Here is a 19,980-nt window from a genome sequence, read left to right as displayed (position 1 = left end):
CTTATGGTGCCAGAAGCCAGCTTGTTCCCTGTTTAGGACACTGTTCCAAGCACATCTCTGAATATGTCAGGAGACCTGTTATCAAGGCAATTTGCATAGTCACTTTCTATTGTACAGAAAAGAAAAAATCAAATCTATCAGCATAATGTTAATGTTTTCCCCTGATATCATTCACATGTTCTGCAGGACAATCCCGCTGGGAAGAGAATTATAAAGAAGGGAGGGGAAAATACACATTTTAGAAGAATTGTGCTCCAAAAAAATTGACAAAGCAAATAGGAGGGTAAAGTGCTTTGAAAAAAGGAAGGGGGGAGAACAAAACACTGTAGGGCACTCTCAGAAGTTGGAAGACTGAATGCCTCAATAACGGGTAGCACAAAACAACCCAAGATGACCAATTAAAGCTGCACACCTGATCTTTCTCCATGATTTGTGTGTGCTCTGCCGTATGCCATTTTTCTTTATTTTTGTGCACATATGTGCTGCCCTTCAGCATGCAAAAGAAAAATGAACACACCAGATTTTCCCAGCTCCACTTTTACTGTCCACATTTTTTGTCAAATGACACACTAGTGTGCTACAAAACAGTGTGCTACAAAACATATTTAATGCACCTCAAGACTTCTTTCTACTTGGACATTTAAATGCTGCCTTTGACCTGACAGCTGCTCCCAACCTGAGTTGGCTAAAAAGCTTCCCTCTCTCTCTCTCTCTCTCTCTCTCTCTCTCTCTCTCTCTCTCTCTGCTATTTAGTCCCACTCGCTGGAACAAACGCCTCCTGCTAACTTAGCCTGTCTCCATGCAAGGCTCCAGCTGGCTGGAAGACCACCTCTCTCACATGCTCCTCTTCCCTCTATCCCATTCACCTCACTTCCCATGTCCTCCTCAGGAGTCCAAATGCAATTTTTCTCTGGCCAAGTTTATGTTACTCTACCAAGCCAAGAATGGCACACCCTTCAACTGGACAGAGAGCCAGATCATTGAGTGGGAGAAGTTTGCTAAGCTGGCTAAATACGAGCCAGAGTCGCAGAAGCCCACCATGAAAGCTCTCCTCATTGTGGCCTACACAATCATCATCATCGTATCTCTCTTTGGTAACTTGCTGGTGTGCCATGTGGTGATGAAGAAGAGGAGGAGGAGGAGGAGGATGCATTCAGCCACCAGCCTCTTCATTGCCAACCTGGCCCTGTCTGATATCATGATCACCTTGCTCAACACACCTTTCACTTTGGTAAGTCCTTTGCCAAACTGCCATGCCCCCAGGCCAGAAAGGTAGGAGGTCACTGCCTGGATTAAGTCATTGCCTTGCATTTGCATTTGGTGTGCTGGACACGCAGGGCCTTGTTCACACCATACATTTAAAGCACTGTGATCCCACTTTAAATGTTCATGGGAGAGCTAGAGGAGGTCAGCAAATCCATCTGCCCACCCCTGCCTGGCCGAACTGCTGACCTTGAGGCTCATATTTCATTAAATTGGAAATATTAGTTTATGTTGCAGTGATTTTGCTTGTTTGCCTTATGATAGAATTGTTTGGTTACAGTATTTATTGGTCCTGTTTATATGATTTTGTAATTTTGGTGGACATTTTTCTATGTTTATTTTTATAAACTTTGTTCCCCTTTCTGAGATTCAAAACATTCAATGACAAGTGGACTATAAATACTGTAATCTTTTAAATTAATAAATAAATGGCTCTCCCAAAGAATTCTGGGAGACGTAGTTTGCTAAAGGTGCTGAGAGTTGTTAGGAGAGTTGTTAGCCACCTGGCAAGCTAACAGTCAGAACAAGTAAAAAATTGACAGAAGTCCCTATTTTAATCTTTGCGAACTTTCACAAATGGACAGAGGTCCTCCTGACCCCATGTGCCGATGGAAACCCCATGTGCTTGACTGTACCAAATGAATCCTAGTTGTTAGCCACAAATCTTCTGCTGGCCCCATTATTCTTGTCAGTCTCTTCCGCAGGTTCGGTTCGTGAACAGCACGTGGGTCTTTGGGGAAAGCATGTGCCATGTCAGCCGCTTTGCGCAGTATTGCTCTCTCCACGTCTCCACCCTGACCCTGACAGCTATAGCCCTGGACCGGCATCAGGTATGAAACCCCACCCCATCCCCCACCTCCCCCTGCAAAAGGTATCCTGAAACCAGGGGTGCCAACTTGAATAAAATATGGGGGGAGGAGGTATAATTGATCCCTGTCAATTATCCCTGTCCTGCATAATTGATCACAAGGTGTAGCACATGCACACCATTTGAATTGCACTACTCATCAACTTTGGGGAACCCTGGCCCCCTCAAATATTTTATTGGGGAGTGGCTGAAGGGACCATGGGCCCTAGAGGTTGGCTCCTATGCCTGAAACTAACGCTATTTTGCCTTTAGTCTTGACTACACAAAGTTGTGGAGTGGGCAGTGGGAGAATGGGTGCCCTAAGGACACAAGGAAATTGAAATTGCCCACCATAATAAACAGCCAGTGTATGTATGTATTTGTTAGGAGTGGTCACTTGGGTGTATAAGCAGCTTCTTATACGAAGTCAGGACATTGGTGTATCTAGTTCAATACTGTCTACACTGACTGCCCATGGCTTCCTAGGGTTTCAGACACGAATCTCTCTCCGCACTAAGTGGAGATGCCATTGGAGATTCTACCTGGGACCTCCCTGCATGCAAAGCAGATGGTCTATCACTGAGCTATGGCCCTTTCCCATAATGGTCAGAGAAGGGTACTGCAGCTCATCCATCCAATCTGATCAGGTGAAAAACAGCCCGGGCAGTGGTTATTTTGCGCACGTTTAATTATTGCGTGACCACTGACATGCAGGTCATTTGGACCTGGAAGAGGGCAGGGCATAACAGGGCATGACGGGGTGGGGTGGGCTTGGCTTATGCGTGCTCTGCCAACGCGCAAGAATGCTCAGAAATGGGGGTGCAAAATGGGGGGTTGCCTGTATTACAGAGAAAACCAACTGTCATGATATATAAGTAACTTTATTTCAGAGGGAGAAAGGAATGCAACAAATCACACAAAGAGAGACTTCCAAATAACATTTTTAAAGGCAATCTAATTTAGCTAATTACATTTTGCCTATTTGAGTATTGTCTTGGGTGTCAGAAAACATGCAGAGCTCCTGGAAAGAAGGCAGCCTAGGAAAGTGCTAGTCCCTTGCAGAATATCTCTGGTTTTCATGGTTCCAAAGGAGACAAAGGACTAAAGAATATGTCACACATTTGTTATAGTTTGGGTCCAGAAAAAGCTGCCTGCCTGGACTGTAGTTTGAACCAATGGTGAAATAAGCTCCATCTCTCATGTAAGTGGTTAGGTATCAATCAGAAGCGGTGTCTGGGGTGTTAGGGGAGGGGTTGTACCTCTGGTGGATGACGTGTTGTACATTTTCTGAGGTAGTTTGTCCACCTGGGTCCCCACCCTGCACTCAGCTTTCACCTGTGGGTCCTAGAAGCTGTCAGCATAGGTCAGCGGCTACACCCCAGGAACAGCTTTGACTGGCAAGCTAAACCAGGTGAGGGGCAGCCAATGGGTCTCAAATCCTTGATGAGTTGGGGACTTCCCCTGCATGTGAAAACAGGCTGTTGTGGACTGAGTGGACCCAGTAGACCTCAAGAAGGCAGTTTCTGCATGTGTTGTAGATGGAAGTGAGGGGCAGATGGGACTCATCTACCTGAGAAGGTAGTGCATCCAGGGGAAGGAAAACTCTGACACTAAACCTCTGCTGGACCCAACACAAATCCAGAGTGCAGTCCCTAAGACAGTTGGACAGCGCCTTGTACGCCTCCTTTCAGCAACTCCTGGGATGCCAAACATATTGCTCTGATTTCCTTTGGACCGCATCAGTGACACCAAGGGGTGGGGCGGGTCTTGTCATCCAGGCAGCCCAGGACCTCTATGCACACTGCCTAGACTTGCACCCCAGGGAGGTCAGTTTGGTGTTGCTAACACAGCAGTTTGACTTCACCCCCAAAGGTACACTGCATTGTCTCTCAAGACAGATAGATGCCAACAACCACTAATCAGAAATGTGCCTAGAGGATGGTTCGACTTCCTAATGGTGTTGAACTTCCATTACAAAAGAACTAGTCAATTCAGACCAGTTTGCTATTATAGGAAAGAAAGGATTAAATGAAATGAAACCAAGGATATTGTTTCCATACAGTGTTCTTAGCTCTAGATGGCACTATTGATCTATATTAGAATAAAGAGGTTCAGCATTCACACATACTCATGTACAATAACTGACCGTTGTTTTGCACTTCTTGATAAATGTCCTGCAGCAAAATTACATGGTTTATCAAGGATCTGGTAGATTGTTTACACAGGTGCCATGATTATTAAGGACTCATGGAGTTGGAAAGGACCTAGGACATCATCAAGTGCACCTCCCTCCCCCATCAGGGCAGAATCAGCAATGCAGGATGATAGACTGATAGGCGTTGTGTCACATAGTGGGTATCTGAAGAAGTGTGCATGCACACGAAAGCTCATACCAAGAACTGACTTAGTTGGTCTTTAAGGTGCTACTGGAAGGAATTTGTTTTGTTTTGACTATGGCAGACCAACACGGCTACCTATCTGTATAGTGGGTTTTGTTTAACTCCTGGAGAATATACTCACATAAAGATGAAACAGTTAAAAAAAAAGTTAGAACTAAAGGTTGGAGTGTGTCTTAGGAGCTTCTTTCATTAACTGAGGTACTGTGTTCATCAGTAAGCTAACAATGTGTATTATAATATCAGCTCAGTAGGGAAAATGATTAATAGAACATTGTGACACTAAAATAAGGTAGAAAGAAATTGCAGGCTTAGGAAGTGAATACTGAAATATTCCCCTGAGTGTTCAGAGAAAGTGTTCTATTATTATTGAGGCCATCTCCCTAATAAGTCAAGCACTGGCAGCATTAAAAGCACCAGATTGTCATGTGCTGGTAGCAGTGAGGTAAGCTTTGCAGATTGTTTGCAGCAGGGATGACTGCCTTTCTTCAGCCTGATATTAGCCACTCCTCTGAGTTACATGGCTTTTGCCCACACAGGCAGACCACTAGAAACACAGCACTCCCTTTTATGTGCTGAGCATTAACTGGAAACCACGGACTTGCAGGTAACTCTACTGCCTTTCTTCAGCCAAGTCTGTGCATCTCCCATGGATTGCAAACTTCAGCCAACAGGTTTCCATTAGCAAGAAGCTGATAACGGTGGTTGCTTATGCCAATATTCTTGCATGATCACCCAGCCCTTTTATGTCTGATGCAGTAAGAAGAGGCAGGACTTCAGAACTCAAAGCACTGTCTCTGATTCAAGATTCACACCAGCACGATAATGAAGGTCAAGAGCCTCCATTGTCAAGACTGATTGGATGAGTGGGTCTGAATTGCATCTCCCATGGCTGCCTGGCCCTGGTCACAGAGATGTGGGTTAAATCTCTCCAACCACATAAGTGCAGTAATGGGGTTAAACAGCGCCACGCTCTGCTTGGTAGTGGGAGTGGAAAGTGGGAGGTTTTAAAAACATCCGCACTATATATTTAAAGCAGTATCATGACTGTTTAGACCAGTGGTTCCCAAAGTGGGCAGTACTGCCCCCTAGAGGGCAGTGGAAGTACCTAGCGGATGCTCAGAGGCAAGGGGGCAGTAGCGGTTGTGGGAGGTGCAAATGACTATCGGACTTTGAAAAGCTGGTACCACTGGATCAAGTCCATCACTAACTTAGATGCAGCCATGGTCGCCAACTTAGAATTGTAGAGTTGGAAGGGACCCTGAGGATCATCTAGTCCAACCCACTGCAATGCAGGAATATGCAGGTGTTTCATTTGGAACCTGCAATCATGGTGTTATCAGCACCACGCTCTTACCAATTGAACTATCCGCATCAGCTTTGTTGAATTAATTCAACTAAATAGTTTTAATTGGCTTTTGAATAAATGCCAATTTATTAACTGGTACTGTTTTGATTTTTATGCTGTTCCTATCTTCCTTAGTGGGCTGTGCAAACCACTATTCTGAAAAATGCCCTTTGTAGGGAGCACTGGGGTGAGTTTATGGAATGAGGGGGTGGCCCAAAAAAAGGAGTCACTGCTTTTGGCAGTCATGGTTTTCCCCGAAGAATCATGGGAAGTGGTTTGTCAAGGGTGCTGAGAGTTCTTAGGAGGCCCCTTTATTCCTATCGCAAAGCTGCAATCCCCAGAGTTCCCTGGGAAGACAGACTAGTTGTTAACTGCTTTGGGAAATGTTGGGGGTGGGGGGAGGTGGTCTCCAAACAACTGTGAGAACCCTTAACAAACTATAACTCCCAGTATTCTTTGGGGGGAGCTGTGGCCATTTAAAATGGGGTCACAGTGCTTTAAATGCATGGTGCAGGTAGTGCCCAGCATGGCAATTAAATTTATGGGGAGCTTTTTATGGGTATGGGTGTGGGTATGGCCTGCACTTTACCCACCCCTGGTCTGCAGAGATGAGAATCACTGTGAGGCATCCTTTCTTCCAGGTCATCCTCAACCCACTCAAGCCAAGGATGTCACTGACCAAAGGAGCACTGGCCATTTCCAGCATCTGGATGATGGCAGCCTGCTTTTCATTACCCCATGCTATCTACCAAAAGCTCTTCATTTATAATTATAGGTGAGTATTTTAACCTACTCTTTTCTTTTCTCACCTGTCAAACTATGTGTTACTTTAAAAAATAAAAAATAAAAAGCAAGCTTCACCTCCTACCAAAGATGGCCACAGGAGTGGATTTCCTACATTGGCAGGAGGCTGGACTAGGCAACTTCCATTCTGTAGGTGGAATACAGGAAGGTGTGTTATACTGAGTCAGGCCATGCACCCATCCAGCTAAATACTGCCTACACCAGTGATTCCCAAAGTAGGTGGCAATGTCCCCTGGGAGGTGGGGAGTTGCTAAGGGGCAAAGGGGCAGCAGGGGGCTCTGGAGGTGGGCACCTCTGAGTGCGTTGATCGCTTATTTACAATTAGTCAGACTCCAGCCTAAAGCAGCACACCTTCCTCGCTTCATATTTTAAGTGTTACTGCTTTTGTGGCTTTCAAAGCCATTTCCTTTGGTCATTTGCATTTTTGATTCTGAGTTGCTGCAAGTCACAAGGCAGCCAATTATTGGTAATAACAGCTATCAGTTTTCTTACAAATCAGTTACCGTACAGAGGTGAGTGAATGGGAGAAAGCCCCACCCATTAGCACCGAGGGTCCCATCACACCTAGTTGTAGTTCTTGCAACCCAGCTTATACTTTTGGGGTGCTGATGAGGACACTTGAGTGAGCAGCTAAGGTCATTATCTTACAAAGAAAAGGTCTGACCAGTTTAGCAACTTCCTCCTCTGTTAGATTCCAACCTTCACTGGGCAGGACCCCCCAAATGGGAAAGGACTCACCAAACCCACAACAGTATGTTGCTGTGCTACACAACTCCCATCATCCCCAACCTTGGACTGTGTTGTCTGGGGCTGATGGGAGCTCAGTATGACACCTGGATGGCACCAACTCAGCCACCCCTTCCTTGAGATTAGCCCCCTACCCTTTTTAAATCGAGTAACCAATATTCATATGGCAAGGAACAACAGAATGGGAGCAGTGGTTCTGGGGAATCAATTGTCATTCCATTCTTGCTTCCCACTTTGGGACAACAGCCAGTGTGTGTGAAACTTCCCTTTGCAGCACAGCATCACTGCAGTTCAGGAGGCTGAAAACAGGATATTAAAGATGTGAATCAAGCCATGAAAAAAAAAATGCAGTGACAATATCTGTAAGACAAGAATGGATGAGAAGAGAGGTGAAATGGGAAGAAGGATCTCAGAGTATTCTGAGCTTGCATATTGCATACGGTTTAATTTCAGTGGGACCAAGCAGTGGTTCAAAACACAGGGTTTGGCAGCAACATGGGGGGTGGGGGTGGGGAGGTGAGGCACAAGGAGTTCTGCAAGGGACCTGGCGGAGGTCAGGTGTCAGGAGGCACCTTCGGATGAGCAGAGAGAGTCCAAATAAGGAGAAAGGATGGAGGGGGGAAGGAGCTCCCAGTAAGAAGTCCATAGCATCTCCCTCAGCCACCTACCAGCCTGGCCCCTGAGCTTAAAAACAAGAAGCTCATGGCGTCACTATTACTGAGGAAAGTTCCCAGGCAGGCTGCTTTCTTCAGCGCCTGTTCTTGTGGTTCCCTGCCATCTGCACGAGGCAGCGGAGAGCTGAGGCGGCAGACCAACAAGGAATAATGCAGCAGGAATAATGAGAAAATCGCTGACCAGCTTCACGGTTTTCCCCACATCGTAATTTTGTACGTAGTTCACACACACATTGTGATTCAGGATATATTGCCATGTCAGCTGTTATGAAACCATTACCATGATGTGAACTTCAAACCAGTTTTGGACAATGTATCAATACATCGCCCAGCCCTAGTGCAGAGTGCCTTCTACCAGCTCTGCTTGGTGGCCCAACTGCACCCCTGTCTGGACGAAGATAGCCTGACTTCTGTTGTCTATGCCTCTAGGTTAGATTACTGCAATGCATTATACTTCGGGCTGCATCGAGATGGTTCAAAAATTTCAGCTGGTGCAGAATTTGGCGGCCAGGTTGCTCACCACAACAAGATGGTTTGAGAATATTACACTGATCCTGGTCCGACTGCACTGGCTGCCAGTCAGTTTCTGGGCCCAATACAAAGTGCTGGTTTTGACCTATAAAGCCTTAAATGGCTGCAATACCTCACAGACTACCTCTCCTCATATGAACCGACCCAGAACCTACAATCGTCATTTGAGGCCCTTCTTCATGTGCCTCCTCCACAAGAGGCCTGGGGGGGTGACAACACGTGTATGGGTCTTTTCTGTGGTGGTTCCACATTTGTGGAATGCTCTCCCCATGGAGGCTTGCGTGGCACCTTCCTTACATTTATTCAGGCAGAAAACAGAGGCAGTAAAACCTGGCATAGTTACTGTGGTAAAAGTTCCAAAATTATTCATATAGGAACACAAGAATGGCTTGCAAGAGTCATGCAGTCTGAACTGTAGCAACCAGCTCAAAACTGAGCTTCTCTGGTAGCAATAGGCTTGATTACCCTTTTCCCAAAGTGCGGGTGGGTGAACTAGCTAAGCCTGGCAGGACAGCTAACTCTATAGAATTAACCCCTTAATGCATTAATTAGACTTAAGCATGTTGGTTACAGGATAGGGTTGCCATATTTTAAACAGGAAAAATATGGACAGAAAAGTTATTGAGCTTTTTGGGCAAAATTGCATTTATTATTTTTGTGGCTTTTGAGCTTTTTGAATGGAAAATCAGCAAAAAGTGCACTGCCAACATGAGCTGCCATACAACCGGATTTCCCCCAACATTTTATTGATTTCCACTCACACACTGCTAGAGGCAGCAGTATTCCAGATATGTTGGAGGAAATCCGGATGTATGGCAACGCCAGATGAGGCTCGTTATCCCACAGATTGAAGAGATGTACTTTTGGTATTAATGAAATTCTATCAATCCAGAATTATAAAACGGACTCTATGGCAACAGAGCAACCTCTTAGGATGCAGTAAATAGCACTTAAATTGGCCAGCAAAGGAGCTAAGATTCTAAGCAGGCCCTTGAAGGGACCCACAAATATCATCCAGACTGCATCCCTCCCCCCAACCCCCCCCCATAACAGTATGCTCATCTATTTTAAGCTACATAAAAATTTCCGAAGTTTTCTTGACTACATATCCAGAATAAATGTTTATTTATTTTCAAAGGGAAACTACTATTCGTAGCTTGTGCCTCCCCGATTTTCCTGAGCCAGCAGAGGTGGTGCAGAAATATGTGGACCTTTCCACTTTCCTCCTCCTTTACCTCTTGCCCCTCCTCATCATTTCCGTCACCTACACACGGCTGGCCAAGAAGCTCTGGCTGCGCAATGCCGTGGGGGATGTCACCACGCAGCAGTACATCGTCCATCACAACAACAAGAAGAGAAGCATTAAAATGCTTGTGCTGGTGGTGGTGGTTTTTGCCCTCTGTTGGTTCCCGCTCAACTGCTACGTGCTGCTCATCTCCACCATGAACATCAGAACCAAAAACTCCCTCTATTTCGTCCTTCATTGGTTTGCCATGAGCAGCACTTGCTACAATCCTTTCATCTACTGCTGGCTGAATGACAGCTTCCGTTCCGAGCTCAAGTCCTTGTTCACCATGTTCCTGAAGGCGCAGCAGACGAGAGACAACCTCATTCCAGGGGCAACCTTGCCGTGTGGGGAGGCATGGGTGCAGCAAATCAAATGCAAGCAAAGGTTTTCTTTACAGAGCATCCGCTCAACCACAAACGTGCAGACTTTCAAAACGGATTTGTGAGCTGGGCCCGATCAAGGTGAGTTGACGAAACGTTTGGCAAATATGTAAAATATCTCATTCAGATGATGGCAGGTTTAATACAGGATTGTTCATTTGCTGAAACAGACCTAGCACTGGGTTTCTCATACCTTCCTAGTCTGTTTTTGTTGCTAGTATCATACATAACACTTATGAATTCTTCCAGAAAGAAAAACAATTGCATCCATAACCACTGCCTCAGTCAGTTCCTACTTTCCAGCCTCCAAAGCAGTGGCTCCATACTTTTGGGCCACCAGCCCCTTGGTTCTGGGTGTCACCTTCCCTGTCCTGTAAAAAACATTATTCAGAACAGCAGTCTTCACAACCCACTGAGGAAGGTAGGAGCACCATAAAATTCAAAACTGTAACAATTAATTGCACTTATTCAAAATGCAATTAAAACTATTTAGTTTAATCAATTCAACAAAACTAATAGACTTGATCCACTGGTACCAGCTTTCCAAAGCCTGATAGTCATTTGAACCTTCAACAACTACTACTGCCCCCTGCCTCTTAGCGCCCCCTAAGTAACTGACCACCCTCTAGGGGGCAGGACCACCCACTATGGGAACCACTGGTCTAAACGGTCATGATACTGCTTTAAATATTCATCGTATTTACTCGAATATAATACACACTTTTTTTGCCCAAATAACATTGCAAAAATTAGAGTGTGCATTAGATTTGATTGCACCAGCAAATACCATATTTTTCTGTGTATAAGACAATGCTTTTTGCTTTAAAAAATTAGGCAAAAATTGGGTGTCATCTTATACACGGATAGTGAATGCAGAGGGGGGGTGCGATTAATGGCAGCAGCAAGCAGGAGATTGGCAGTGGTGATTGAGTGGGTGATTGGTGGCTGCTGGCGATTGGATGTAGCTGCAGCAATTGGGCAGGTGCTTAGCGGCTGTGGCGAGGTGGACAGGTGATTAGCAGCTGTGGCAAGGGGGCAGGTGGGCTGTCGGTGGCGGCAAGCAGGCAGACAATTGGTGGCTGTGGCGAGGTGTGCGATCGGCAGTAGCTGTGGCAAGTGATCAGCAGTAGCAGGCTCCCCCCCCCCCCAAAAAAGCTAAACAAGTTAATTTCTTAATTTGGGGTTTAAAAAAATAGGGGGCGTATTATACATGGAGGCACGTTTTGCACAGAAAAATGCAGTACATTTTTGTTTCAAGGTTTTGAAAATATAGGTACGAGTTAGATTTGATGTCGCATAAATATGGTAGTGGTGATGTGTTTTTTAAAAACAAACAAGCAAACAAACTCCCACTACCAAGCAGCAGGTGGCGCTATTTAACCACATCATTGCACTTTTGTTGTTGGAAATATTTATTTTTTCTTTTTAAAACTTTTTTATTCATTTTCCTTTTTCATTCATTACATACATCTCATATTCATAACATTTACTATACATTCCTTCCTCCCTCCCCTCTTGGGCTTCCCCCAACTTCCGCTTCTGATTTGTTTCTTCTTTCACCCTTTTTTGCTACCTCCTAACTCTCATCTTCTGAGAACAATGGAAGATGCAATCCAGTCCTGCTCATCCAATTAGAAAATAGTAACACATTAAAATTAAAAACGGTAACAGTTAAGAACACAATAAAAGTTTAAAACAGTAGCAAATAATTATACAGAATCCAATTAAAACTATTTGGCTTCATTAATTCAACAAAGCTGATCTACTGATACCAGCTTTTCGAAGACTGATAGCAATTTACACCTCCAGCACCACCCCCTTGCATGTTAAGTGTCCCCAAGGTAATCCCATGTCCCCCAGGGGGCACCACCACCCACTCTGGGAAGCATTGCTCCAAAGGATTTGAGGTTCATAGAATTATAGAACTGTAGAGTTGGAAGGGACCCCAAGTATTGTATATTCTACTCCAACCCTCTGCAATGCAGGAATCTCAACTAAAGCATCGATGACCGATGGCCATCCAACCTCTGCTTTAAAATCTCCAAAGAAGGAGAGTCCACCACTTCCTGAGGGACTCTGCTCCACGGTCAGAAACTCTTATTGTCATAAAGTTCTTCCTTCATAGAATCATAGAGTTGGAAGAGACCACAAGGGCCATCGAGTCCAACCCCCTGCCAAGCAGGAAACACCATCAGAGCACTCCTGACATATGGTTGTCAAGCCTCTGCTTAAAGACCTCCAAAGAAGGAGACTCCACCACACTCCTTGGCAGCAAATTCCACTGTCGAACAGCTCTTACTGTCAGGAAGTTCTTCCAAATGTTTAGGTGGAATCTTTTTTCTTGTAGTTTGGAACCATTGCTCCGTGTCCGCTTCTCTGGAGCAGTAGAAAACAACCTTTCTCCCTCCTCTATGTGACATCCTTTTATATATTTGAACATGGCTATCATATCACCCCTTAACCTCCTCTTCTCCAGGCTAAACATGCCCAGCTCCCTTAGCCATTCTTCATAAGGCATCGTTTCCAGGCCTTTGACCATTTTGGTTGCCCTCCTCTGGACACGTTCCAGTTTGTCAGTGTCCTTCTTGAACTGTGGTGCCCAGAACTGGACACAGTACTCCAATCCTTGAACGTATTGGTTTGGGTTCTACCCTCCAGAGCAGGACAAAACAAGCATGCTCCATCTTCCACCTTCCTTACATGCATGAAGCTGGCTGTCTTCTTCTTTGTCTCCCCCTTCCTGAGGGTAAACATACCCAACTCCCTCAACCATTCCTCATAAGGCTTTCCTGACCCTTGATCATCTTGGTCACCCTTCTCCGCACACATCCCCCGCTTGTCAATATTCTTCTTGAACTAAGGTGCCCATGTGGCTCCAGCAGCTCCCTTGTCCTTCATGTCTCTTGGTCCTACATACACTGTGAAACAGTACTCTGGCCATCCCCATCAAAATGCCCTCACAAACACCCCAGTTTACAAGTCCTGGCCATAAGCTCCCAGAGGCTGCAATCGACTCATTAGAACTGCTCCTAGCAGCTAACTCCTCCTGCAACTCACTTCCTCCTCATAGTGTGGAGGTACAGTGTCAGCCCCTGGAATAGATACTTTGTGGTGAAGGGAGGGCAATACTAATAATATTAGTAATCTGCCATATCCAAAGTTAGACCACTAGTCCATCTAACTTACTATTATCTGCACTGACTGGCAGCAGTTCTCCAGGGTTTCAGATGTGGGGGCACACACACAGTCCCAGCCCTACCTGGGACCTTATGCAAGCAAAGCAGTATGGATGCTTCAGCCCATATAGGGGAAGTACTAACAAACCTATGCTTGAATAAGGCATATGTTAGGGACGCGGGTGGCACTGTGGGTTAAACCACAGAGCCTAGGACTTGCCGATCAGAAGGTCAGCGGTTCGAATCCCTGCGACAGGGTGAGCTCCCGTTGCTCGGTCCCTGCTCCTGCCAACCTAGCAGTTCAAAAGCACATCAAAGTGCAAGTAGATAAATAGGTACCGCTCCGGCGGGAAAGTAAACAGCGTTTCCGTGCGCTGCTCTGGTTTGCCAGAAGCGGCTTAGTCATGCTGGCCGCATAACCCGGAAGCTGTACACCAGCTCCCTCGACCAGTAAAGCGAGATGAATGCCACAACCCCAGAGTCGGTCACGACTGGACCTAATGGTCAGGGGTCCCTTTACCTTTTATGGTATTACATACTTCCCAGAGGTTTGGCTCAATACTGAAGCACTGAACCAGGAAGCCTAAGGGCACCTCTACACACTCGTCTTTGGTTGCTCATTTCTTTCATTTTGCAGGTGCCAAGTCAACCAGCAGACTGTGTACAGGATTTCTCTAGAATTCTCATGTTCCAGTGCCATGGCTTTATTACAGGAAAAAGTTGTGCCAGAGTAAGAAAGATGCCCATATCAACTCCAACAAAGATTGTTTTTATTTTGTGTTCACACAGGTAGGGTGAAGTGGACCTAGATGAAGACGTCAGCAGGAACAAGCTAAAACACACATTTGATCACGACAAGGAAGAAAGGGGAGAGAGTCTCTCAAAATTACACCCATTCCGTGGAAAATTATGGAAGTGGAAATTCAAAATGTTTATTTACTTATATTTATATTTAATTAAATTTCTATACCACTTTTCCTCTGAAGATCACAGGGCAGTTTAAAAACGATATAAAAATGCTTTGTATTATTATTAGAGTCCCCAATCAGGTACTAATGACAGCATTCAAAAATGCAGTTTGGCTGTAGGGACTTTCTCCCCCCCCCCCAAAAAAAAATCCATATTTCCCCTGTGTTATACTTGACACTTAATCTGGTATACCTACAGAAAATGTACTTAATAGAAAAAATTACAGGCACACCTTGTGGTAATTGACATAAAAGCTAATTAGGGATGTTAAGACCACTCAAAATCAACTGTGGAAATAATGCTGCATTTTCCAGCTATAGAACCTTCATTCAAGCAGCGTATTAGACTCTCCTGACTGGAGGGTCTAGAACAGGGGTCAGCAAGGTTTATCTTGCCTGGGCCAGATCGGTCCCGTGGAGATCCCTCCATGGGCCAGATTGTGTGTGTGTGTGACTGCGCACGCCCGTGATTTCCAGCATCTGCGCATGCGCAGACGCAATTTCTGGCGCCACAGAAGCAAGTCCCTGTGCCGCACTGCGCCAGTTTAGCACAGCACGCGAGCGGGCAGCTTAGTTCAGGAGCAGCTCGTGGGCCGGTCAAATGATCTCCGCAGGCCGCTTCCAGCCCATGGCCCTTAGGTTGATGACCCCTGGTCTAGAAGAACGGAGAGCAGCTGGCTGGGAGGGAGAGAGAGTGAACCTCTCTTTTGAGATGTGGCTATACCCGTTTCATATGTCCTTGGAAACAGACATTACATTTACATGAATAATGATTTTTCAGCTCTGGGGCATCTCACTTTACATTTGGAGGTTGTGTTATAAGGAAAATTGGGGTTAGCCTTTACAGCCAAAATCCCCATCAAGTGACCTAGTATCCTCAAAGTCCATGATCGGTCAGAGAAGAATGGGTGGAGGCAGAAACCAGTAGAGGAAAGCAAGGGATATCTTTATTTTCTGTTGCAACAGAGTTCCCTCTCCCCTTGCAAGAAGGTGAGGACCTGGGACAAAGGTGTGTAACAACTTCAGAAATTCCCCAACCCCTTAGCCAAAGACCACCCACAAGCATCCTTCAAGCCTAACAAAAGAAGCAATTTATAACAGAAATTTGAGACTATGACTTGTCTCCTGTCTGTCAGGATACCTAATAATGCTTGCTGATTGCCTTTTCCTGGCAACTGGGGCCATTATGTATTCTGAAATTGTAAATACCTTAGTTCTTGAATCCATTGTTACAAAGCTACCCTTATTCATACACAGAATATGCCCTTTTGACAGTTCTGCTCTGCTTTTAACGGATACTTGCCATATCATTTTACCAATTGTGTGAGAAGTTTATCTATTTACAGGATTCAAAAGATTGCACATGAAAAGAACTATTAGAAAAGGTTTTACCAAGATACTTTCTTCCTCTGCAGAGAAGATATTTGGGGTCTTTAAGAGAGTCAAGGTGACTTCCAGATTGCTCTGTGAACTCAAATAGAGTGTATTCCTCCCCCCAAAAAAATATTTCCTAATTTTTAAGGGTGAAGGATTGGTTTTCTGTGAAGTGTGTGTCCACTATGTGTGCCTAAAATCCGTTTAACAGTTGGCCAGCATGGTTCTCTCTTCAAAGGCCCTACTTCGTTGTTCACTGAACAGCTTTCCAGAAACAAAACAATTAACCTCTTGTTCCTCTGCTACCCAAACCAAAATGATGCCAATGGGTGCCTAAGTGAGTCTGAATCTATTCTTCAAGTAATCCCTGCTTTTCCTCCTCTCTCCCTTGTTTCCTGTTATTCTGAAAACAGTCTTCTAGTGTCTGAGGGTGCCACAGAAAGCTATTTTTACCTTTCAAAGGATATCATTTCCTGGTCTTCTTGACCATTTCCTGCACCAGAGTCCTTCCATGCTGAGCCTTGATAGAAAGAGATGCTACAAATAAAAGCATCATTGCTGCTCTGTAAATAATGGCTTTAGCCAAGGATGGGGAACCTCTGGCCAACCAGCAATTGCTGGCCACCAGGCTTTCCAAGGCATGAGGCAAATATCTACAACACCTAGCGTAGGTATTTACAAAGGTATTCAAAAACTCATTTATTACCCCCTCCCTCACTTTCAAAGCCAATACATCCCAGTTTCTTCAACAACCAATTGCTGTTTCAACAGTTGTGACAGGGAGCAATAGGACAGCCCCGTGCAGGGCCAGCCTGAAACATTTTGGCACCTGAGGAAAACTGCAAAATGGCGGTCCCCCTGGGACAAGGGAGGAGTGAAGACCTACATTGGCAAAAAGGGGGAGAATCAAATCAACCGGGTTGAAGTGGGAATCAAAGTCTGTTGCGGGGTTGAAAGGGGGTGAAAGGGGCCCACCCTGAATCATGCCGGTGAGGAGATTTCACCCCTCCCATACCCAAGAATCTCCTGAGAATCTCCTGAGGTCTCTGCTGACTCTACAGAGAGGAGGAGCAATGTACTGCTCTCTACTTAATTAGTCAAGTGAGTGAGTCAGTCTCTCTGTGAGAGAGAGAGTCAGTCAGTGTGTCGGAGAGAGAGCGCAAGAGATCGTGTTTATAGATAAGATTGCTGCTAGGAGCAGCTGCAGGCACTCAGAGTATAGCATTGATGTATGCTCAGAATATTTAGCTCTGTATATAGTTTTGTATTATAGCTGTAGTTACAGAATAAAAGGAAGATATTCTACAGAGCTGCTCTCCGAGTGGTTTATACTCTGCAAGACTCTGCAAAACGCTGCTGCGCAACGGCTGTATTATTGAGACAGAAATATTGTAAAATTAATGAATGTTAGAAAAATGATGGAATGAAGTTATATGGCTTTGGCAGAAATGTTATAAGGAACTAGGTACAGATAGACTGTTAATGTATTAAAGGGAAAAAACAAGGTTAGAATATGTTAAGATTAATTACAGGACAGAAAACAGAGGAAGATGGAAAGGAGTTGCTGAAACAGTTAATAGAAGTGGAATACAAAGAGGGAGGCGTGAGGAAGTCAATGAAACAAGTGAATGAAAGATAAGCTTGAAAATACTGGAAGTGTTTTTAATTGTTCTTGTTTTGTTTTGTTAATTCAATGTTTTATGTAGTGTTTTTGTTTCTGTTTCTGTATTGTATTATATTGATTTGTTTAATTCTTTTTCTTTCTTTTTGTAATTTTTAAACTCTTAATAAATATTATTTTTTAAAAAACACAAAATTTAAGCATCTGATTTTTAAAAATGAATGATCGGGATGAGATGACAGCTTTATGTATGTGTTGCTCCCACTGATCAGCATTGGCCAGGTAAAGAATGGGCAGGCACAGACATTGGCTGTCAATAAGTGCTTTAAAAAACAGGACATCCCCCTTCCAGAATGTGCCTGTTTAGCAATGAATATAGGAAACCATGACTACAGCTCCCTCACAGAAATTAAATATTAATGCATCTTCAAGCAACTTGTGGCAGTGGCACCATGAAAAAGATAGGGTTGCCATACGTCTGATATTTCCTGGACATAGCCGGAATATAGTAGTTGAAAACAGTATCCGGGCAGAAATCGCTTGAGAGTCTGGGAAAATCCAGGCATATGGCATCCCATGTCAGAAGTCTAGATTTTGGTGAATTTCCTTAAAAATAGCACAAAAACTCAAATTTTGGGCAAAACAAAAACAAAACAAACCTCAAACAACTTTGGCAGCAACAACTTTTGTGTCCGGATTTTCACTTTTTGCAGTGCTTTTCCCCCCTAAAAACATTTTTAGGGGTACTCTCATTTTGACTCAATAAAATCACAATTTTATAGTTCAAATTGGCAAAAATAAATACAGTAAATGGACAAAAGTACAAAGATTCACAAAATGTTTAGGGGTATAAGTACCCCCAGAAAAAAGCACTGCCTTTTTGAAATATGACAACCCTAAAATAAACCCTTACTAAAGACACATGAGTTTCTTTTTAGACCAGTGATTCCCAAAGTGGGTGGTACTGCCCTGGGTGCAGTAGGATTACCTACTAACACCCCCTGCTAAGAGACAAGGGGGTGGCAGGGACAGTGGAGGGACGTTGGGGCAGTTGGGAGTCGTTGGGGGTGCAAATGATTATCAGACCTTGAAATCCTGGTATCACTGGTTGAAGTTTACCAGTTTTGTTGACTTGAACTAAATAGTTTTATTTTGATTTTGAATAAACATGCAATTCTGCTACTCTGAATAATTCTTTTTATAGAGTAGAGGGTACTGTGGGTGGGTTTATGGAACCAAGGGTGGGGGTGCCCCAAAAGCTTGGGAACCGCTGTTCTAGGCTGCTTTTCCTGCCCGGTCTTTTGCTTTCTTGACAAATCAGGACCTGTCAAAGAAATGGTTTTAAATTTCATAGTGGTAATGAAATCCTTTTTGTAAACCCCTTCACCACAGACCAGCAAAAGCTGCATCAATTCAAAATGAAAAGCTGGTCTTCACCTTTCTCTCTGCAGCCAACTCAGTGACTTATACACAACCCAATATGCTTGACTGGGGGGCCCAGGTAAGCTCCTCTCCTCATAATCACAGGTCACAGTGCACACACACCATTAGAATAGCAATGCCCTTCAACTTTGAGGTGGCACAGCTCCCTCAAATATTTTATTGTCAGGGGGTTGGACCCCTTAGCCCCTAGGAGTTGGCTCTGTGATGCTTGATAATATTCTCTCAACAGACGCTGATTTTCTCTCTCAGCCAGCTAGTTCCCATTACACTCCTTCCAGCACCTTTCCTATTTCCTTTTTTTTTATTATTATTATGGCTATTTTGTCTGAGAGTGAAGTTGGTGTTGTTCCATTTCCTCAAGTCTCTCTTCATTTGTTGCCACAGGGGCTCGTAATCACGGACGTATCATTTGCTGAGGTTTCTGGTTATTTGAACCCTATGTACCTGATTGTTTTATATTTAATTTTTTAGTAGAAATTTAAACAAAACATATTATCGAAAAGCATGTCATTCTTCGTTTTTTAACCATTTCCCTCCCTCCCCCCACCCTCCCATACAAGACCCACCCCCCACCCCACCTGACTTCCCTCAGTTCCAATCTTTGGTTTCTCTGTGAATGCTATTCTCTGCATGTTACAAAGTTGTATAGATCCGCAAACTATTTAGCTGATTATTATCAATAAAAGGTTTGTGAATGTTTGTTCAAAACCAGCCAAGGAGTCCAGTTCGCTTTGTTGCGTCTTCAAATACTTTGTAAAGGGTTCCCATTCATCTTTAAAGTCACAGTTATCCTTGTCCTGTAGCTTGTGTGTCAGTTTTGCCAGTTCTGCATAGTCCATCAATTTTTCTTGCCATGATTCTTTAGTTGGGGTTTCTTCAGTCTTCCATCCTTGTGCTATTAGAAATCTTGCGGCCGTTGTCGCATACATGAAGATGTTTTTCAACTTTTTTGGCAGGCCTTTCCCTACAATCCCTAACAAAAATGCTTCAGGTTTTTAAACAAATGTTAAGTGGAACATTTTCTTCAATTCATTGTATATCATTTCCCAAAATTTTTTAATTACATTACAATCCCACCACATATGATAAAATGTCCCCTCCTTTTCCTTACACTTCCAAC

The 19,980-nt window shown here is 44.3% G+C and overlaps 1 protein-coding gene across 1 annotated transcript; it reads left to right on the top strand.

Moving 5' to 3' along the window:
- Positions 1–601: 601 nt before the first annotated feature.
- LOC309333520 (G-protein coupled receptor 83-like) lies at positions 602–14,286 on the top strand. Its single transcript, XM_081847168.1, has 5 exons — positions 602–1,231; positions 1,968–2,093; positions 6,496–6,629; positions 9,749–10,363; positions 14,248–14,286. The coding sequence occupies exons 1-4, from the start codon at positions 800–802 to the stop codon at positions 10,341–10,343; spliced, it is 1,287 nt and encodes a 428-aa protein (XP_081703294.1). The 5' UTR covers positions 602–799; the 3' UTR covers positions 10,344–10,363; positions 14,248–14,286.
- The last annotated feature ends 5,694 nt before the right edge of the window (positions 14,287–19,980 follow it).

Source organism: Podarcis erhardii (genome assembly GCF_964252035.2).
Source record: "Podarcis erhardii genome assembly, chromosome: Z".
Classification (NCBI taxonomy): domain Eukaryota; kingdom Metazoa; phylum Chordata; class Lepidosauria; order Squamata; family Lacertidae; genus Podarcis; species Podarcis erhardii.
The sequence above is the reverse complement of the archived record's forward strand: the minus strand, read 5'-3'. Positions and strand labels throughout refer to the sequence as shown.